The sequence below is a fragment of the Bos taurus genome, chromosome 16 (assembly GCF_002263795.3).
Source record: "Bos taurus isolate L1 Dominette 01449 registration number 42190680 breed Hereford chromosome 16, ARS-UCD2.0, whole genome shotgun sequence".
Classification (NCBI taxonomy): Eukaryota; Metazoa; Chordata; class Mammalia; order Artiodactyla; family Bovidae; genus Bos; species Bos taurus.
Genome location: NC_037343.1, coordinates 6,196,377 through 6,219,992, shown reverse-complemented (window position 1 = coordinate 6,219,992; position 23,616 = coordinate 6,196,377). Strand labels below are relative to the sequence as shown.

The 23,616-nt window shown below is 37.2% G+C and overlaps 1 protein-coding gene across 3 annotated transcripts in view; it reads left to right on the top strand.

The window, feature by feature from the left end:
• CFH (complement factor H) overlaps nt 1-20,225 on the top strand; it is a 133,598-nt gene extending 113,373 nt beyond the window's left edge. For all 3 annotated transcript variants that reach the window (XM_024975973.2, NM_001033936.1, XM_024975974.2), the window contains 6 exon segments: nt 4,001-4,210; nt 4,912-5,085; nt 6,917-7,093; nt 8,144-8,317; nt 19,204-19,386; nt 19,817-20,225. In XM_024975973.2, the coding sequence (XP_024831741.1) occupies nt 4,001-4,210; nt 4,912-5,085; nt 6,917-7,093; nt 8,144-8,317; nt 19,204-19,386; nt 19,817-20,013 (1,115 nt within the window). In that variant the 3' untranslated portion in view covers nt 20,014-20,225.
• The last annotated feature ends 3,391 nt before the right edge of the window (nt 20,226-23,616 follow it).

The following is a 23,616-nucleotide window of genomic DNA, read 5'->3' as shown; positions in this document are numbered from 1 at the left end:
AACACTAAAGGCCCATATCACTGATGAACACAGATGCAAAAATCCTTAACAAAATTCTAGCAATCAGAATCCAACAACATATTAAAAAGATCATACATCATGACCAAGTGGGCTTTTTCTCAAGGATGCAAAGATTCCTCAATATTCAAAAATCAATCAATGTAATACACTACATTAACAAAATGAAGGAAAACAACACATATGATTATCTCAGTAGATTCAGAGAAAGCCTTTAACAAAACTCAACATCCATTTATGATAAAAACCCTCCAGAAAGAAGGCGTAGAAGGAACATACCTCAACATAATAAAAGCCATATATGATAAACCCACAGCAAACATTATCCTCAGTGGCAAAAAATTGAAATCATTTCCCCTAAAGTGAGGAACAGGACAAGGGTGCTCACGCTCACCACTACTATACAACAGAGTTTTGGAAGTTTTATCCACAACACTCAGAGAAAAAAAGGAAATAAAGGACTCCAGATTGGAAAAGAACCAGTAAAACTCTCATGGTTTGCAGATGACATGATCCTCTACATAGAAAACCCTAAAGCCACCATGAGAAAATTATTAGAGCTAATCAATGAATATAGTAAATTTGCAGGATATAAAATTAATACACAGAAATCCCTTGCATTCTTATATGCTAACAATCAGAAAACAGAAAGAAAATTTAACGAAACAATCCCATTCATCACTGTGATTAAATGAATAAAATACTTAGGAATAAATCTACCTAAAGAAACAAAAGACCTATACATGGTAAGCTATAAAACACTGATGAAGGAAATCAAAGATGACACAAATAGATAGAGAAATATACTATGTTCCTGGATCAGGAGAATCAATATACTGAAAATGAGTATACTACTCAAAGCAATCTATAGATACAGTGCAATCCCTATCAGTCTCCAACAACATTTTTTTCACAGAACTAGAACAAATAATTTCACAATTTGTATGGAAATACAAAAAAACCTTGAATAGCCAAAGCAATCTTGAGAAAAAAGAATGGCACAAAAAACCTCGAATAGCCAAAGCAATCTTGAGAAATAAGAATGCACTGGAGGAATCAACCTGCCTGACTTCAGACTATACTACAAAGCTACAGTCATCGAGATAGTATTGTACTGATACAAAGCCAGAAATATAGATCAATGGAACAAAATAGAAAGCCCAGAGATAAATCCATGCACCTGTGGACACCTTATCTTTGACAAAGGAGGCAAAAACATACAATGGAGTAAACACAATCTCTTTAACAAATGGTGCTGGGAAAAGTGGTCAACCATCTATAACAGAAGAAAACTAGAAAACTTTCCAACACCATACACAAAAGTAAACTCAAAATGGATTTAAGATTTAACATAAGATCAGAAACTATAAAACTCCTCGAGAAAAACTTTGGCAAAACACTCTTTGACATAAATTACAGCAAGATCTTCTGTGACCCACTTCACTGAGTAATGGAAATAAAAGCAAAAATAAACAAGTGAGACCTAATTAAACCTAAAAGCTTTTGCACAACAAAGACAACTCTAAGTAAGGTGAAAAGACAGCCTTCAGAGTGGGAGAAAATAATAGCAAATGAAGCAACTTACAGAGAACTAATCTCACAATCATATAAACAACTCATGCAGCTCAATACCAGAAAAACAAACGACTGAATCCAAAAATGGGCCAAAGCACTAAGCAGACATTTCTCCAAAGAAGACATACAGATGGCTAACAAACACATGAAAAAATGCTCAGCATCACTCATTGTCAGAGAAATGCAAATCAAAACCACAGTGAGGTACCATCTCCTGCCAGTCAGAATGGCTGCTATCTAAAAGTCTAATGCAGGAGAAGGTGTGGAGAAAAGGGAACCCTCTTACACTGTTGGTGGGAATGCAAACTACTACAACCACTATGGGTAACAGTGTGGAGATTCCTTAAAAAAATTGAAAACAGATCTGCCATATGAACCAGCAGTCCCACTGCTGGGCATACCCATTGAAAAAAACAGAATTGAAAGAGACACATGTACCCCAATGTTTGTTGTAGCACTGTTTACAATATCTAAGACATGGAACCCACCTAGATGTTCATCAGCAGACAAATGAATAAGAAAGTTGTGGTACATATGCCCAACAGAATATTTCTCAGCTATTAAAATGATTGCATTGGAATCAGTTTTAATGAGGTGTATGAAACTGGAGCCTGTTATACAGAGTGATATAAGCCAGAAAGAAAAACACCAGTACAGTATATTAATGCATATATATGGAATTTAGAAAGATGGTCACGACGACCCTATATGCAAGACAGCAAAAGAGACACAGATATAAAGAACAGACTTTTAGACTCTGTGGGAGAAGGTGAGTGGGGGATGATTTGATAGAATAGCATTGAAACATGTATATTACCATATGTGAAATAGATCACCAGTCTAAGTTCGATGCATGAAACAGGGCACTCAAAGCTGGTGCACTGGGACAACCCAGAGGGGTGGGATAGGGAGGGAGGTGGGAGGGGGGTTCAGGATGGGGGTACACCCATGGCTGACTCATGTCAATGTATGGCAAAACCCACCACAATATTGTAAAGTAATTAGCCTCCAATTTAAATAAAACATTAATTAATAGAAAGTTGTTGTTCAGTTGCCAAGTCATGTCCAACTCTTTGCGACCCCATGGACTGCAACATGCCAGGCTTTCCTGTCTCTCACCATCTCCCAGAGTTTGCCCAGGTTCATGTCCATTGAAACGGTGATGTCACCCAACCATATCATCCTCTGTCACCCTCTTCTCCTTCCTGAGAAAAGGCAGTAGTTACCTACAAGGAGACCCTTACAAGTATCAACGTCTTCTGAAGAATATTTTTTAGGTCATAATGGACTGGCACAACATATAGAAAGTAATGAAAAAAACTTGCAGCCAAGACTACTGTATCCAGGAAAACCATATTGAAACCATACTGTGATGTCCCTTCACACCTGTCATAATGGCTACCATGAAAAGGACAACATCAAGTGTTGTCAAAGATGTGGAGAAAAGGGGATCTTTGTGCACTGTTGGTGGGATTGTAAACTGGCAGAGTTGCTATGAAAAAGAATGTGGAATTTCCTTTACATTTTAAAAGTAGAACTGCCATGTGATCCAGCTATTCCACTACTGGATATTTATTCATAGGAACCAAAAACACTAATCTAAAAAGATTATGCACTCCAATGTTCATTGCAGTATTACACACAATAACCAAGGTATGGAGGCCACCTAAAGAGTCCACTGATATATAAGTAGATAAAGAAGGTGTTTTATACATACACACAATATGAACTATGACTGAGCCATAAAATATGAAACATTTCCATTTGCAGCAACGTGGATGTGTCTAGGAAGTATTTATTCTAAGAGATGTAGGTGAGATAGAAAAGGACAAATGACACATGATTTCACTTATTTGTGGAATCTAAAAACAAAAGGAAAACAGGCTCATACAGATACAGAAAATTAGTGAGTTGTTGCAAGAAAGGAGGAGGGGGTTGGCAAAGTAGGTACAGGGGATTTTGAAGTACAAACTCCAGTTATGCAATAACGAAGGCAGGGGGATGTAATATACAGCATACAAATATGGTCAATAATATTGTAATACATTTGTTAGGAACTATTGCTACTAGACATACTGGTAGTCATTTTATAATGCATGTAAAAGTAAAAGCATTTTGTAGCCCATTTGAAGCTAACATACTGTTATACATCCAACATTTCAATAAGACATTCATTTCAAAAAGGATGAAGGGGCACATGGAACAAGTGGTAGTAGCATAGTGTTTATGGAGACAAATAGCTTGCAAGTTTCAAATATCTGTCAGTTTTAGAATTCTGTAAATTGTTCTGAGTATTCTTTTCTTTTTATTCTTATTTTAAAATCCAAAGTAATATTTGATTGTATTAACATTTTTAATTTAAAGATTATATTCATACTTTACTCTTTGACCTCTGTACTTCATACAGAAAAAATTGGATGTTCTCAACCACCTCAAATAGACCATGGAACCATTAACTCATCTAGCTCTGCAGAAGAAAGGAGAGAAATACATGAACAAAGGCTGTATGCACATGGCACTAAGTTAAGTTATACATGTGAAGAAGGCTTCGAGATATCTGAAAATAATGTGATAATATGCCACATGGGAAAGTGGAGCTCTCCACCTCAGTGTGTAGGTGAGGACACTAGGCAAACCAAAATCTATTTTCAGTACCATTCATTAAAACTAATCAATTGTCATCAAAGTCATGAGACTTGATCCTTTAGTTTTCTAAATATGTCAAGTAACATCTATTTATAGGTCATTTATATTAAAATAAAATGTATATATTTATACATTAAATCAAATTTGACATAAAATTAATCACTTTGTTATTAATAATTTTGTTAGTTCTATAGAGAATTGCTTTTCAACTTGGCAATTATTTTGTATTAACACTAGATATGCAATAAAATTAAACCTAACTATTATATTCATAAACCTGTTTATATTCCTATCTATCTAAGATTCAAAAAAGTGTCCTATGTCTTCCCTAAAATGTCCCTTTTAATGTCTTACAATATATAGTACTTTTCCTAAGTACTTTTCCTAAGTGTGGAGTCTCAATGTGTTTTTCTTTTATTACTCATGATTGGTTAGAGTAGCACTGATGATTTCTTTCATATATTGGTAATTTCAGTTTCAAGTTCTTGCTCAAGTGGACACACACCAGACTGGTAATTTTAAGAAAAATTTGTGCACTTTCCTCCCATGTCATGGAAGTTCCTGTATAATGATTTATTATTTTCAAGTAAAACTACCAAATATGTTGACCAGTACATCAAATTAAATTTCCAAGTTAGCAAAACATGAAATCATTCTTTCATTTCTTCCCAGGACTTCCTTGTGGACTTCCACCTTATATTCAGAATGGTGTTATATCTCACAAGAAAGACAGTTACCAATATGGAGAAGAAGTTACTTATGACTGTGATGAAGGGTTTGGAACTGATGGACCTGCATCTATAAGATGTTTAGGAGGGGAATGGTCTCGTCCACAAGATTGCATAAGTATAGTATTTTTCCTTTTTTTCTAAAGCTGACAAATATCTTTTAATTCAAAGCATAAATGGCCCAAATATGAAATTAAACAGTAATTCTAGAATTTAACAAGGTACCTATGAAAAGTTCTGAATTCTGGTAGAGGATTAATAACCCTAGAAATAATAAAAGTTTGATTTGTTGTTGTAGTTCAGTCATTCAGTCGTTTCTGACTCTTTGCAACCCTATGGACTGTAGCAAGCCAGGCATCCCTGTCCTTCACTGTCTCCTGGTGTTTGCGTAAACCAATGTCCATTGAATTGGTGATGCCATTCAACCATCTCATTGTTTGTTGTCCCCTTCTCTTCCTGCCCTCAATCTTTCCCAGCATCAGGGTCTTTTCCAATAAGTTGGCTCTTCATATCAGGTGAACAAAGTATTGGAGCTTCAGCTTCAGCATCAGTCCTTTGAATGAATATTCAGGGTCGATTTCTTTTAGGATTGACTGTTTTGATCTTGCAGTCGAAGGTACTTTCAAGAGTCTTCTCCATTACCATAGTTCAAAAATATCAATTCTTTGGAACTCAGCCTGACTCTTCTTTACTATCCAACTCTCAAATCATACATGACTACTGGAAAAGTCATAGCTTTGGCTAGGTGGAGCTTTGTTGGCAAAGTGATGTCTCTGCTTTTTAATATGCTGTTGAGGTTTGTCATAGCTTTTCTTCTAAGGAGCAAGCATCTTTTAATTTCATGGCTTCAGTGACCATCCACAGTGATTTTAGAGCTCAAGAAAACGAAGTCTGTCACTGTTTCCAGTTTTTCCCCATTTATTTGCCGTGAAGTGATGGGACCAGATACCATGATCTCCATTTTTTGAATGTTGAGTTTTAAGCGAGCTTTTTCAGTCTCTTCTTCCACCTTCACCAAGAGGCCCTTTAGTTCCTCTTTACTTTCTGCCATTAAGGTGGTGTCATCTGAGGCATAGCTGAGGTTATTGGTATTTCTCCTGGCAATCTGTATGCCAGCTTGAGCTTCATCCAGCCAGGCATTTTGCATGATGTACTCTGCATTTAAGTTAAATAAGCGGGATGACAATATACACCCTTGAAGTACTCTTTTTCCAATTTTGAGCCAGTCAATTGTCCGTGTACAGATCTAACTGTTACCTCTTCACCTGCATAGTTTTTTCAGGAGGAAGGTAAGGTGGTCTGGTATTCCCATATCTTCAAGAATTTTCCACAGTTTGTTGTGATCCACACAATCAAGTGCTTTAGTGTAGTCAATGAACAGAAGTAGATGTTTTTCTGGAATTCCCTTGCTTTTTCTGTGATCCAATGGAGGTTGGCAATTTGATAACACTAAACTATCTCTTTCACATCATCTTGGGTTCAGTTTGAATATCCTCTGATATACATCTCAGATTTCTGGTCTCTGTTCCTGTACTATGGCTGAACTCTGCTCTTATCACTACTCAGTTGTTGTTAATTTGTCAATCATTTCTTTGTAATATGCAATTTTCTAAGACATTTAACATAACTCAAGGTAACATATTTTGATAAAAGCAAAAATAGAAACATTCATAATTTAGGTGGGCTTTCATGCGAGAAGATACCTTAAATTTGAGAAGTATGCAGCTCTACCTCTTAGAATGTCACCATTCCCATGTTGTATTTTTGATAATATAGAGATGGTCAATGTGACATATCAAGATTTCTGACATTTGTCTCAAGGTATAAGAGAAATGCTGTAGAATATTCATTGGTTTGATATGTAACTATTTATTTTCTGGAATATAATCAGTGGTCACTGTGAATCTTTAAAGATGTACTAAACAAATGCCCATTCTTTTTTCTTTCAGGCACAAATTGTGTTAACTTGCCCACCTTTGAGGATGCTGTACTCACAGATCGGGAGAAGGATTTCTATAGGTCAGGAGAACAAGTGGCTTTTAAGTGTCTATCATATTATCAGTTGGATGGATCTAATACTATACAGTGTATTAAGAGCAAATGGATAGGAAGGCCAGCATGCAGAGGTACTTTGGTAAAATTTTTAAATTTATATAAGTATCTGAAATAATATAATGTAGAAAATTGCCTCCACTATCATTAAATGGACATAGATTACTTTTAGGCCAGGTCAAAACCAGTTTGTGCCTGAACATAAAAAGGGATAGACTTGTGTTCCCAGTGTTTGGTGTTGTAGCCCAATAGTTCTCAAAGCACAGTCCTGGAAGAGCATTCTCAGCAAATTCTGTAAACTGTTATATGCAAGCAGATTCACAGGCTCACTCAGACTTGTTGAATCTAAACCGCTGGGGCTGCAACTCTGACAATGTCTTGATGATTGCCAAGGAATTCTGTGTGTATTTCAGTTTAGGACCCATGGCTACAGCCTCTTGTAGTTACAGCCTCTTCATCCCCTGAATCACACTGAAAAATGCACATCATTGATGGTGATGTCCTTAGCATTTGCCCCAAAATATCATTAAAGTATAGTTTTGTAAATTTACACTTTATTTTTCTATTATTTTTCCAGATTTTTGTTCAAATCTTTAATTAGTCATCTTCTCCTTGCAACTATAGTATTCTTCAAAGTGTTTAATTCTTGATCAATCTCTAAAGAAGAACCTACTGTGTTTATTTTCTGAAAGGCCCTAAAGTTATATCTCATAAACAGGATGAATGTAAACCAAATCTTGAAGTCAAATGATATTTTTATTATGTTTTGTTTATGATTTACAAATTCATTTTGAATTTATATACTTTATAATTTTTATTTTACTAACCTCAAAAAGAGATTTCCAGGAAAACTGTTTTTTTTTCAGTGCCCTAAAAATTGTGTATCACTTTTCTAGTGAAGTATAAGGGAGAGAATTAAGGTACAGAAGTTTAAATTCTGCTGAAAAATATTGCTTTATTTCCTTTCCCTTAACCTTACATATAAACTGATGACAATTAGCAGTCTTTCATGACAGATTAACTGTTGAATTGAAACAACCATTGAATATATTTGACATTCTATTTCCCCCTTGCTGTTCATGATAATCATTATATTAGAGATACTTTTTTACCTTTCTATTCAGATGTTTCCTGTGGGAATCCACCTCAAGTGGAAAATGCTATTATACACAATCAGAAGTCTAAATATCAAAGTGAAGAGAGAGCACGTTACGAATGCATTGGGAATTATGACCTTTTTGGGGAGATGGAAGTCGTATGTTTAAATGGAACTTGGACAGAACCACCTCAGTGTAAAGGTAGTATCTTACTCACCCTGTCCACCCAATTTAGAGAATATAATAACAAGATATATTGAATCAAAATTAGGATGAAGTAGCCTTTCTGGAATAATTTTTGGTTGCAAAAAAAAAATGATGCTAAAAATCCAGTTCTTTTGTGGTCTGAATATGTAATCTAACATGTTTATTGTATGACAGTGTTGACCAGATTTGAGAAGTTGGAATCATGGGACATTTCCTGTCTTAAAACATTAAGATAGTCAGTTGTTTTCTGAAGATAAGTGTGTAAAAGATACCATAGTTACATTTAACAGCCCAAGAAATTCCACTTTGAGACATGGAATAAGCAGCTGGGGCCTGATCACAAAATCTGACATAGATGTGGGCAGCTGTACCTATGGATGATATTTAAAGGTAGGTTACTAGCTGAGTTCCAGCAGAGCTATTTAAAATCCTACAGGATGATGCTACAAAAGTGCTACACTCATTAGGTCAGCAATTTGGGAAACCCAGCAGTAGTCATAGGAGTGGAAAAGGTCAATCCTCACCAATTCCCAAGAAGGACAGTACTAAAAAATGTTCAGATCACCAGACAGTAGCAGTCATCTCCCATGCTAGTAAGGTTACGTTCAAAATCCTCAAGCTAAGCTTGATGTGAATAGCTGATTCATTGGAAGGTTGAAGGAAGACAGAGAAGAGGGTGACAGAAGATGAGATGTTTGGGTGACATCACTGATTCAGTGGACATGAACTTACGCAACTCTGGGAGAGCTCAGGGACCTGGAAACCTGGCATGAGCAGTCCGTGGGGTCACAAAGTGTTAGACATGACTTGGTGACTGAACAATAACTAGCTGAACTCATGCAGGAAATGAGTGTACACATAAAAATAAAAAAGAAATCCCAGGGCTGATCTCCTTCAGAATGGACTGGTTTGATCTCCTTGCAGTCCAAGGGACTCTCAAGAGTCTTCTCCAAAACCACAGTTCAAAAGCATCAGTTCTTCAGCACTCAGCCTTCTTCACAGTCCAACTCTCACATCCATACATGACCACAGGAAAAACCATAGCCTTGACTAGACGGACCTTTGTAGGCAAAGTAATGTCTCTGCTTTTGAATATGCTATCTAGGTTGGTCATAACTTTCCTTCCAAGGAGTAAGAGTCTTTTAATTTCATGGCTGCAGTCACCATCTGCAGTGATTTTGGAGCCCCAAAAAATAAAGTCTGACACTTGTTCCCACTGTTTCCCGACCTATTTCCCATGAAATGATGGGACCGGATGCCATGATCTTCATTTTCTGAATGTTGAGCTTTAAGCCAACTTTTTCACTCTCCACTTTCACTTTCATCAAGAGGCTTTTTAGTTCTTCTTCACTCTGCCATAAGGGTGGGGTCATCTGCATATCTGAGTTTATTTATATTTTTCCCCGGAAATCTTGATTCCAGCTTGTGTTTCTTCCAGCCCAGCGTTTCTCATGATGTACTCTGTGTATAAGTAAATAAGTTAAATGTACAGCCTTGACGTACTCCTTTTCCTATTTGGAACCAGTCTGTTGTTCCATGTCCAGTTCTAACTGTTGCTTCCTGACCTGCATACAGATTTCTCAAGAGGCAGGTCAGGTGTTCTGGTATTCCCATCTCTTTCAGAATTTTCCACAGTTTATTGTGATCCACACAGTCAAAGGTTTGGCATAGTCAATAAAGCAGAAATAGATGTTTTTCTGGAACTCTCTTGCTGTTTCCATGATCCAGCAGATGTTGGCAATTTGATCTCTGGTTCCTCTGCCTTTTCTAAAACCAGATTGAACATCAGGAGGTTCATGGTTCATGTATTCCTGAAGCTTGGCTTGGAGAATTTTGAGCATTACTTTACTAGCATGTGAGATGAGTGTAATTGTGTGGTTGTTTGAGCATTCTTTGGCATTGCCTTTCTTTGGGATTGGAATGAAAACTGATCTTTTCCAGTCCTGTGGCCACTGCTGAGTTTTCCAAATTTGCTGGCATATTGAGTGCAGCACTTTCACAGTATCATCTTTCAGGATTTGGAATAGCTCAACTGGAATTCCTTCAGCTCCACTAGCTTTGTTTGTAGTGATGCCTTCTAAGGCCCACTTGACTTCATATTCCAGGATGTCTGGCTCTAGGTCAGTGATTACACCATCGTGATTATCTGGATCGTGAAGATCTTTTTTGTACAGTTCTTCTGCGTATTCTTTCCATCTCTTCTTGATATCTTCTGCTTCTGTTAGGTCCATACCATTTCTGTCCTTTATCGAGCCCATCTTTGCATGAAATGTTCCCTTAGTATCTCTAATTTTCTTGAAGAGGTCTCTAGTCTTTTCCATTCTTTTGTTTTCCTCTACTTCTTTGCTTTGATCGCTGAGAAAGGCTTTCTTATCTCTTGCTATTCTTTGGAAGTCTGCATTCAGATGCTTATATCTTTCCTTTTCTCCTTTGCTTTTTGCTTCTCTTCTTTTCACAGCTATTTGTAAGGCCTCCCCAGACAGCCATTTTGCATTGATATATTTAGGACCATTTATATTTAGAGTGACTTATTAACTATTAAGGACAGTCTGCCATTTTCTTATTTGTTTTGTGTGTGTTTCCTTCAATTCTCAACGTTTTTCTTTTCTTGACTTCCTGTGGATTTTTGAACATTATAAAATAGTTTGAAATGGATCTGCATTGTTTTTGAGTATATGTCTTTGCATGGTTTTTTTTAGTCTCTCTAGGTATTTAGATGCACGTAGGTAGTTTATCCGGAGAAACCAAAAAAAATCTGCTTTTCATACAGGGAACTGGTATGCAAGGTAGGAATAAAAAGATACCTGGAGTAACAGGCAAGTTTGGCCTTGGAGTACAAAATGAAGCAGGGGAAAGGCTAAAAGAGTTTTGACAAGAGAAGACAAGGGTCATAGCAAACACCTTTTTCAAAAACACAAGAGACAATTCTATGCATGGACATCATGACATGGTCAGTACTGAAATCAGAATGATTATATTCTTTGCAGTCAAAGATAGAGAAGCTCTATACAGTTAGCAAAACCAAGATTGGAAGCTAACTGTGGCTCAGATCATGAGTTCCTTATTGTGAAATTCAGACTTGAAGAAAGCAGGGAAAACCACTAGGCCATTACGGCTTTTATGATTATATAGCAGAAAGGAATAAAAATATTCAAGGGACTCGATCTGAGAGAGTGCCTGAAGAACTATGGATGGAGGTTTGTATAGGAGGCAGTGAGAAAAACCATCCCCAAGAAGCAGAAATGCAACAATGAAAAATGGCTTTCTGAGAAGGCCTTACAAAGAGATGAAAGAAAAGAAGCAAAGTGCAAAGGACAAAAGGGAAAATATATGCATCTGAATGCAGAATCCAAAGGATAGCAAGGAGAGATATGAAAGCCTTGTTAAGTGAGCAATGTAAAAAAAAAAAAAAAAGGAAAGCAATACAATGGAGAAGACTAGAGATGTCTTCAAGAAAATTAGAGAGAGCAAGGGAACATTTCATGTAATGATGGGCACATAAAGGGCAGAAACAGTATGCCCCTAAGAGAAGCAGAAGGTGTTAAGAAGAGGTGGCAAGAATATACATAAGAACTGTACAGAAAAGGACTTAATAACCCAGATAACCACAAGTCACCTGGAGCCAGAAATCCTGGAGTGTGAAGTCAAGTGGGCATCACTACAAACAAAGCTAGTGGAGGTGATGGGATTCCAGCTGAGCTAGTTCAAATGCTAAAAGATGATGCTGTGAAAGTACTATACGTAATATGCCAGCAAATTTGGAAAGGTCAGCATTGGCTATAGGACTGGAAAACGTCAGTTGAAGGGCAATGCCAAAGAATATTCATACTACCACAACACAACTGGGCTCATTTCACATGCTAGCAAGGTAATACTCAAAATCCTTCAAGCTAAATTTCAACATGTGTACTGAGAACTTCGAGATGTACAAGCTAAATTTAGAAAGACGGTGAAACTAGAAATTAAATTGACAACATCTGTTGGATCATAGAAAAAGCAAAGGAATTGAAGAAACACTCTGCTTCATTGACTACATTAAAGTCTTTGACTGTGTGGATCACAACAAATTGTGGAAAATTCTTACAGAGATGGGAATACTTGGCCACCTTACCGGCCTCCTGAGAAACCTGTATGCAGGTCAAGAAGCAACAGTTAGAACCGGAATGGAACAACAAACTGATTCAAAATTGGGAAAGGAGTGTGTCAAGGCTATATTGTCACCCTGCTACTTTAACATCGCACAAAATACCAGGCTGGAAGAAGCACAAGGTGGAATCAAGATTGCCAGGAAAAATACCAATAACCTCAGATACACAGATGACATCACACTAATGTCAGAAAGCAAAGAGGAACTAAAGAGCCTCTTGATAATGGTGAAAGAGGAGATTGAAAAAGCTAGCTGAAAACCACATTCAAAAAACGAAGATCATTGTATAGGGTTCCATCACTGTATGTTAAAAATTGGGGAAAATGGAAACAGTGACAGACTTCATTCTTTTTAGCTTCACAATCACTGTGGGTGCTGACTGCAGCCATGAAATTAAAAGACTCCTTGGAAGAAAAGCCATAAAAACCTCGACAACATGGTAAGAAGCAGAGACATCACTTTACCAACAAAGGTTCATATTGTCAAGTTATGGTTTTTCAAGCAGTAATGTATGGATGTGAATGTTTGACCACAAAGAAGGCTGACTACCAAAGAATTGAGTTTTTGAACTGTGGTGCTGAAAAAGACTCTGGAGAGTCCCTGAGACTGCACGGAGATCAAGCCAGTCATTCCTAAATGAAATCAGTTCTGAATATTCATTGGAAGGACTGATGCTGAAGCTGAAGCTCCAGTATTTTGGCCACCTGATGAGAAGAACTGACTCCTTGGAAAAGAACCTGATACTGGAAAAGATTAAGCGCAGGAGGAGAAGGGACATCAGGAAATGAGATGGTTGGATGGCATGATCGACAGAATGGACATGACTTTGAGCAAACTCTGGGAGTTAATGAAGGACCGGGAACCCGGGCTTTCTACAATCCATGGGGTTGCAAAGAGTCAGAAACAATTGAGCAACTGAACAACACAACAGGAACTGATTATGATGTATCTTGACATTAAGTTATTTGGCTCCATCCCATTTGGAATTCACTGAGCAGTTTTAGCATGTAGTTGTTTTTGGTTAGTTGCTAAGTCATATGCCCTATTTGAGAAATTATCAGCCATTATTCAAAAAAAATTTTTGGAGTGTATTTCCTATACAATATAGTGTTAGCTTCACTGTACATCAAAGTGAATCAGCTACACATATACACATATCCCCATTCTTTTGGATTTCCTTTCCATTTAGACCATCAGAAAATGATGGCACAGGGAACTCAGCCATTATTTTTTATCTCTTATTCTTTATTTTCAACTTCATGTTCAACCTTCTTTGCTATCTTCCTACAGATACTTGAAGCTATGTCCATTTTCTTTTCAGTCTATTTTCAAGGTTAGTTAATATTCAAACTTATTGATCATTCTGCCATCTGCGATATATTGTCAATCCATGTGGTTTTCTAATAATCTATTTTCTAGTTCTACCAATTAGACTAGATTTTTAAAAACCATCATCCAATGATTTCAATATCTGTGTCATCTCAGTGTTGTCTTCTGTTGATTGCTTTTTCTCTTTTGAGGTTTACCTGGTCTTTGGTCTGATAAAGGATTTTCAACTGTATTCAGACACTTGAGCTTTTTTATCTTGAGACTAAGGATGTTATTGGACTCCTTCATTAATCAGCCATGTAGGGTGATAAATTACTGCCATGTAGGGTGCAAGGCCAAGGTTCCCACCTGACCTCCTCTGACACCAGGAGAAAGGGCAGAGGTTTCTTGTTTCCTCATTCAGTTCAGTTCAGTTCCATTTAGTCGCTCAGTCATGTCCAACTCTTTGCAACCCCATGAATCACAGCACGCCAGGCCTCCCTGTCCATCACCAATTCGGTGAGTTCACTGAAACTCATGTCCATCGAGTTGGTGATGCCATCCAGCCATCTCATTCTCTGTCGTCCCTTTCTCCTCCTGCCCCTAGTCCCTCCCAGCTTCAGGGTCTTTTCCAATGAGTCAGCTCTTCACATGAGGTGGCCAAAGTATTGGAGTTTCAGCTTCAACATCAGTCCTTCCAGTGAACACCTAGAACTGATCTCCTTTAGGATGGACTGGTTGGACCTCCTTGCAGTCCAAGGGACTCTCTCAAGAGTTTCGCTCATTATGTGGGTGGAAATATGAGCTGCTTACTTGGACCCTGTAGATCAAGGCATGGAAAGGATTGGTCTGAGGTTTCTGCCATCGTGTGTTTCTAGACTAAATCAGTCCAATTCAGTTGCTTAGTCATGTCTGACTCTTTGCAACTCGATGGACTGAAGCACACCAGGATTTCCCATCCATCACCAACTCCCAAAGCTTAACTAACCTCATGTCTATCAAGTCAGTGATGCCCTCCTACCATCTCATCCTCTGTTATACCCTTATCCTTCTGCCTTCAATCTTTCCCAGCATCAGGATTTTCTCCAAATAGTCAGTTCTTTTCATCTGCTGGTCAAAGTATTGGAGCTTCAGCTTCATTATCAGTCCTTCCAATAAATATTAAGGACTGATTTCCTTTAGGATTGACTGGTTTGATCTCCTTGCATTCCAAGGGACTCTCAAGAGTCTTCTCCAACACCACAGTTCAAAAGCATCAATTTTTTGGTGCTCAGCTTTCTTTATAGTCCAACTCTCACATCCATACGTGACAACTGAAAAAATCATAGCTTTCACTAGGTGGAATTTTGTTGGCAAAGTAATGTCTCTGCTTTTTGATATGCTATCTAAGTAGGTCATAACTTTTTTCTAAGGAGCAAGTGTGTTTTAATCTCATGGCTGCACTCACCATCTGCAGTGATTTTGGAGCCCCCAAAATAAAGTCTCTCACAGTTTCCATTGTTTCACCATCTGTTTGCTATGAAGTGATGGGACTGGATGCCATTACCTTAGTTCTCTGAATGTTGATTTTTAAGCGAACTTTTCCACTCTCCTCTTTCACTTTCATTAGGAGACTCTTATAGTTCTTCACTTTCTGCCATAAGGATGGTGCCATCTGCATATTTGACGTTGTTGATATTTCTCCTGACAATATTGATTCCAGCTTCTGCTTCATCTGGCTTGGAATTTTGCATGATGTACTCTGCATAGAAGTTAAGTAAGCAGGTGACAGTATACAGACTTGATGTTTTCCTTTCCTGATTTGGAACCAGTTTTTCTTCCATGTCTGATTCTAACTGTGGCTTCTTGACCTGCATACAGATTTCTCAAGAGGCAGGTCAGTTGTTACCATCTGTTTAATTTCCACAGTTTGTTGTGATCCACACAGTCAAAGGTTTTGGTGTAGTCAATAAAACAGAAGTGGATTTTTTTGTGGAACTCTTGTTTTTTTGATGATCCAGTGGATGTTGGCAATTTGATCTCTGGTTTCTCTGCCTTTTCTGTATCCAGTTTGAGCATCAGGAATTTCATGGGTCATGTGCTGTTAAGCCTAGCGTGGAGAACTTGGGCATTACTTTACTAGCGTGTAAGATGAATGCTATTGTACTGTAGTTGGAACATTCTTTGGGATTGCCTTTCTTTGGGATTGGAATGAAAATTGACATTTTGCAGACCTTTGTTCACTGCTGAATTTGCTGGCATACTGAGGGCAGCACTTAAAGAGCATCATCTTTAGGATTTGAAATAACTCAACTGGAATACCATCACCTCCACTAGCTTTGTTTGCAGTGATGCTTCCTGAGGCATACTTGACTTTGTATTTTAGGATGTCTGGCTCTAGGTGAGTGATCACACCTTTGTGGTTATCTGGGTCATGAAGATATTTTTTGTATAGTTCTTCTATATATTCTTGCCTTCTCTTCTTAATATCTTCTAGTTCTGTTAGGTCTATACCATTTTTGTCCTTTATAGTGCCCATCGTTGTATGAAATGTCCTTGGTATCTCTAGTTTTCTTGAAGAGATATCCAGTCTTTCCCATTCTATTGTTTTCCTCTATTTCTTTCCACTGATCACTGAGGAAGGCTTTCTTTTTTCTCCTTGGATTCTTTGGAACACTGCCTTCAAATAGTTTTATCTTTCCTTTTCTTCTTTGCCTTTAGCATCTCTTCTTTTCTCAGCTATTTGTAAGGCCTCTTGAGGCAACAATTTTGCTGTTTTTATTTCTTTTTATTGGGAATGATTTTGATCCCTTCCTCCATACAAAGTCAGGAACCACTCTCCATAGTTGTTCAGGCATTCTGTCTTATCAAATCCCATGAATCTATTTGTTTCTTCCACTCTAATTGTAAGGGATTTGATTTAGGTCATGTCTGAATGTCTGGTGGTTTTCACATCTTTCTTCAATTTAAGTATGAATTTGGCAACAAGGAGTTCATGATCTGAGCCACAGTCAGCTCCCAGTCTTGTTTTTGCTGACTGTATAGAGCTTCTCCATCTTTGGCTGCAAAGAATATAATCAATCTGATTTTGGTATTGTCCATATGTAGAGTTTTCCATGGACATTTGGTGATGTCCATGTGTAGAGATTTCACTTGTGTTATTGGAAGAGGGTGTTTGCTATGACCAGTGTGTTCTCTTGGTAAAACTCTGTTACCCTTTTCCCTGCTTCATTTTGTACTCTTAATGCCAAACTTGCCTGTTAGTCCAGATATCTCGACCTCCCACTTTTGCATTCCAGTCCAGTATAATGAAAAGGACATCTTTTTGCTTGTTAGTTCTAGAAGTCCTTGTACATCTTCAGAAAACCATTCCACTTCAGCTTCTTCAGCATTGCTGTTCAGGGCATAGACCTGGATTACTGTGCTTGTCAATGGTTTGGCTTGGAAATGAACAGCAATTGTTCTGTCATTTTTGAGATTGCATGCAAGCATTGCATTTCAGACTGTTTTGTCGAATATCGTGGCTATTCCAATTCTTCTTAGGGATTCTTGCTCACAGTAGTAGATATACTGGTTATCTGAGTCAAATTCACCCATTCAAGTCCATTTTAGTTTGCTGATTTTTAAAATGCCGATGTTCACCCTTGCCCTCTCCTGTTTGACCATTTCCAATTTGCCTTGATTCATGGACCTAACATTCCAGGTCCCTATGCAGTAGTGCTCTTTACAGCATCAGGCTTTACTTCCATCACCAGTCACATCCACAATTGAATGTTGTTTTTGCTTTTTCTTCATCTCTTCATTCTTTCTGGAATTATTTCTCCACTGATCTGCATATTGGGCACCTCCCTACCTGAGGAGTTCATCTTTCAGTGTCATAACTTTTTGCCTTTTCATACTGTTCATGGGGTTCTCAAGGCAAGAATACTGAAGTGGTTTGGCATTCCCTTCGCTAGTGACCCACATTTTGTCAGAATCCTCCACCATGACCCATCCAACTTGTAGGCCCTATACGGCATGGCTCAGAGTTTCATGGAGTCCTACAAGGCTGTTGTCCATGTGATCAGACTGGTTCATTTTCCGTGATTGTGGTTTTCATTCTGTCTGCCCTTTGATGGATGAGGATAAGCGGCTTATGGAAGCTTCCTGATGAGACAGACTGACTCAGGGTGAAACTGGATCTTGGTCTGATGGAAGGGGCCATGCTCAGTAAATCTGTAGTTCAATTTTCTGTTGATGGGTGGGGTCATATTCTCTCTCTGGTTTTTGACCTGTGGCCAAACAATGGTGGAGATAAGGAAGATATTGGTGATCTAATTCAAAAGGTCTTATGCATGCACTGCTGGACTCAATGCCCCCAAACCTGCAGCAGGCCAGTGCTAACCCATGCCTCTGCTGAAGACTCCTGGACATGGATGGGCAAGTCTGGGTCAGTCTCTTTTGGAGTCATTGCTTCTTTTTCCTGGATTCTTTTGTGCACAGGGTTTTGTTTGTGCCCTCCAAGAGTCTGTTTCTACAGTCCTGTGTAGGTTCTGGTGGCTCTGTAGTGGGGTTAATTGCACCCTCCTCCAAGAGGGCTTATGCAATACCCAGGTCTACTGCACCCAGAGCTCCTGCCCCTGTAGCAGTGCACTCCTCACCTGTACTTCTGCAGGAGACACTCAGACACAATTCTGGCTTAGTCTCTGTGGGGTCTCTGGGTCCTGGTGCACACAAGAACTTAGTGTGCACACTTAGTGTAGTATTTCTAGACTAATTCAGTGTTGTGAAAACTGTTTGTATCTTGTTACGCTACTCTTTTCTGGGCCTTTTCTTAAAGAGATCAACTGCTTCATGAGACTTTTTTTCTTTCTCAACTTGTATTATTTTGGATTGCTGTCTCTGTGGCCCATTCAGGGTACATAGAAGGCAAAATGAGAACCCCAAGTTCTCTCTTCAGTGTAACTCTTTGAATCCCAAGGTCCCTAAGCAGATTGACTTATACCTGTTTCACAGTCTTCTGTGTTGGTTTTTATAATATGTTCAGGACCTTTATTTGGCAGAAGGAATACTTAGCAGATGCTATAAGCACAAATATTTTTACCTCATCTTGTCCAGAAATGGAAGCCAAAGTTTCCTTTCACAGACATGCAACATGTTGTATGAAAGAGTAAAATTTTTTTTATCTTAGCTATCCATCTTCCCAGCATATACTCTGAAAGAAAACATGTTTAAACATCAAGGACACTGCAAAGCAGACATATTGGTTAAAGTACTATATGTGCTTCCATGGTGGTAAAATAAGGTCTTAAAATGGGTATTTCTGATTAAGTGATTAAAATTCCTCCTATAAATCATTTCTGTCATCAGAAATCTTAAGTTTTGATATGACATATTTGGCTGCCTTTTTATTTGTTTAAAACTGTAGGAGTTGTCTTTGAATAAATCAAACGCCATTATTTTTTAGACTCTCAAGGAAAATGTGGGCCTCCTCCACCAATAGACAACGGAGACATTACCTCACTCCTGCAATCAGTATATCCTCCAGGAATGATTGTTGAGTACCGGTGTCAGGCCTACTATGAACTTCGGGGAAACAAAAACGTAGTATGTCGGAATGGAGAGTGGTCACAACTACCAAAATGCTTAGGTAAATGCTTTAAACTTCTCTTGGATCCTGGGATAACCCTTGTACACAGCATAATGTTTAACTGTTTTTAATAGAGTTTTTATGGATTAAATAACAACCAGTTAATGCTTGCACACCAAGGATTAATCTCTGTATATAGAAATAAAGTTAGAAAATTTCATGTTCAAGCAACAATGGCTCCTTTATGAAAGCTCTTCATTTAATAACTGACATTATGAATCTTATAACATTTAATGATTAGACTAAACAAAGTATCTCATTCTTATATCATTAATTTTTTAAATATGATGAAACCTACATTATACATTTTCAGTGTATTGATTGGAAAATGTTTGAGGAAGATTTTTGCCAAAGTTCTTGAAACCCTGAAATTCTGTTGAAAGTATTTGCATATTACTCAAAGGTTCATGTTTATTTTCTTTAATTTTAGAGGCATGTGTAATTTCAGAAGAAACAATGAGAAAACATCACATACAGTTAAGATGGAAACACGATAAAAAAATTTACTCTAAAACAGAGGATACTATTGAATTTATGTGTCAACATGGTTATCGTCCACTGACACCAAAACATACATTTCGAGCAACTTGTCGGGAAGGAAAGGTGGTGTATCCTCGATGTGGATAAAACATTGACTAAACGCAGTTGTAAAACTGAAATATGTACATATATTCAGATTTTTCCTTATTAATTCAGTTCTGTTTATTTTCTCAAGTATTTTTTAACTCATCTTGAATCATAAATCAGATTTGTGTTAAATATTATGGGGACAATGTAATTGAGAGATGGGTCCAATGAATCACTTCTTAAAATACCTCATTAAACCTGGCAAATCAAAATGTATGTGTCCTGTTCATGAAACATTTATAGCAAGAAATTAGATTCAATCACTTCCATGCCTCCTTCCATCCATCAGTTTCCTAACTTTCTTAAAGCTTTCTCCATTACTTCTGAGGGTTTCTGAAACTCTGTTTTAGAAGACATGGGGAAAAAGTGTGGAAAGAAATGGAAAACATTCAAAATAAATGAGCAAAAGTAAGATAAACTACTTATATTTAATTCCTGACATGAGTATGACATAGTTTGCTTTTATATGTTTGATGTCATACTTATGTCAGGAATTAAATATAAGTAGTTTATCTTACTTTTGCTCATCTATCAATAGATGAATAAACCATAAATGATGAGATACATAATATTTCAGTACAGTTCAGTCACACAATCGTGTCCGGCTCTTTGCGACCCCATGCACTGCAGCACTCCCAGGCCTCCCTGTCCATAAGCAACTCCCGGAGCTTACTCAAACCCATGTCCATTGAGTCAGTGATGTCATCCAACCATCTCATCCTCTGTCGTCCCCTTCTCCTCCTTCCAATCTTTCCCTGCGTCAGGGTTTTTTCAAAGGAGTCAGCTCTTCACATCAGGTGGCCAGTATAATGGAGTTCTAGCTTCAGCATCAGTCCTCCCAATGAACATTCAGGACTGATTTCCTTTAGGCTGGACTGGTTGGATCTCATAATATTTTACAAGATGCTTATCAAAATACACATAATTCAAATAAAGAACAATGAGAATCACATTGCATAACTACTATAACACGGAGTATAAGTGATTAAAAATTCAACATTAAATATACACACACACGTAAAGACACCCTGCTTTAAACAGTGAATAACTTTTTATAAAAAAATATTGGCAAAAAATGTAAGAAACTAGTATAGCTAGAGTTGAATTCACAGATAATAGGTGTAAAAGGTGTTTCACTTCTTTTTACTTACATGAATTCTTGAATTTTTCTGTCTTCAGTGTATATCAACTTTGAACTTCAAAATATTTTCTAAAAGAAATATGCAGAGTGACACAAGAGGAGCTTTAGAGATCAATTTGGTAATAAACTCCAGATCTAGTAATGTTTTCCTCATTTTGCTGGTACAGAGCATTTTAGAAACATTCACCACCAGTCTGAAAGGTGATGTTTATGTTCATACATTTTAAACAGCATATTAAAGTTAAATCAGTTAACTATAAACATTTTAAATTTCTAAATATCATAAAAATTTTATTATTAAAATAGATTTAAATAATCAAGCTACAATATTTAAAGTGATATCTTATTACTTTGTACTGCATTAAGTCAAGTGACCTTCTTAGTCTAAGAAGCATGGCCATCACCATTGGTGCTAATTGATTTAAATCTGAATTGCTGGTAACAGCTGTTTTTCTCACCCTTAAATGAAATTGTTACAGTTGATAAGTTATCTTTGCTGTAAATGTTAACATTTTTGTAGATACTATTTCTCCAAATTTTTCAACTAATCATTGTAGAATCTATTTATGACCAAGGCTACAAACAGTTATTTCACTGTTGTCTAGAAAATGGTGATTTTTAAAGATCAGTTCTATCATTTTTCTGCATTTATTGTCATTCTGTGTAAAGATGAGTGTTAATTTACAGACTCTGTTCATAATCAACTTTCACCTAAAAAGTTTTAGCAAATCTTTAAAATAATTTGTTTTTAAATAATTTGTAGTTGACATATAGTTGATTTACAAGTTTCAGGTGTATAACACAGAGATCCACAAGTTTTAAATATTGTACTGTATTTAGAGTTATTGTAAAATATTGGTTATGCTTCATGTGTTGTATGGTATGTCCTTGGAGATTCTTTGTTTTATACGTAATACCTCTTAATCAAATACGCCTATTGTTCCTCCCTGCTTCCTTCTCCCCACTGGCAACCACTTGCTGGTTATCTGTACCTGTGAGTCTGTTGCTGTTTTGTTATATTCATTCATTTTAAATTTTTTTTAAATATAAATGTATTTATTTTAATTGGAGGCTAATTACTTTACAATATTGTATTGGTTTTCCCATACAACAACATGAATCTGCCACGAGTGTACACGTGTTCCCCATCCTGAACCCCCCTCCCACCTCCCTCCTCGTACCATCCCTCTGGGTAATCCCAGTGCACCAGCCCCAAGCATCCTGTATCTTGCATTGAACCTGGACCAGCGATTCATTTCTTATATGATATTATACATGTTTCAGTGCCATTCTCCCAAAGCATCCCACCCTCTCCCTCTCCCACAGAGTCCATAAGACTGATCTATACATCGGTGTCTCTTTTGCAGTCTCGTACACAGGGTTATTGTTACCATCTTTCTAAATTCCATATATATGTATTAGTATACTGTATTGGTGTTTTTCTTTCTGGCTTACTTCACTCTGTATAATAGGCTCCAGTTTCATCCACGTCATTAGAACTGATTCAAATGTATTCTTTTTAATGGCTGAGTAATACTCCATTGTGTATATGTACCACCGCTTTCTTATCCATTCATCTGCTGATGGGCATCTAGGTTGCTTCCATGTCCTGGCTATTATAAACAGTGCTGCGATGAACATTGGGGTACACATGTCTCTTTCAATTAATTTTTTTTAATTCACATATAAGTGATATCATATGGTACTTGTATTTCTCTATGTGACAAATTTCACAAAGAATAATACCTTCCAAGTCCAATCATGTTGTATAAAATGGCAAAAATTCATTCTTTTTTATAGTTACTTAGAGCCCCTTGTGTAAATACATGTGTATATATATACACACAAACACACATAATTAGTGGTTTTGGTTAAATCTTCTATAAAGATAAGAAAAGCATCATATCTTTTATCAGTGTAGTCCTGGTTATTGAAAGTAAGCTAGGGAATAGGAGATTTAAATTTGATTCATATTCATCCAAATTTATATGCTTACACTGAGTAAAGAGTATTAATTTCCAAGCTGTGGTGGCCTTTTGACTAAGCATATTTGAACGTTTTGTTTTTAAAGAAGTCGAGAAAGAGCTGTGAAGTCTAGCTTATTTTGCATGAATCTGGTGTGCAGAGGTGGGAGGTAAAACAGTGGAATTGTTTTACAATTGTCCCGGTATTTCAGAAGGCCAGTTATAAATAAAATTTGATACAATTTTCTTTTTAGTCTTTTCTTAATTGTACTAAGTTATCTAATATTTTTGGAAAACACAGAGTGAAAAAATATATATATATATAAATATGTACCTCTAGGAGATGAAGTTAAATGAAAGCATCATCACTTGAGGTACTAGAGAATAGACTATGATCTGGCACCTTAAATAAGTACTAGAGAGGAGAATCTAGACATATTTTGTAAGTCTGCAATGCGAAACACCAGGGGAAAAAGGATTACATACAAGATGCAAGTC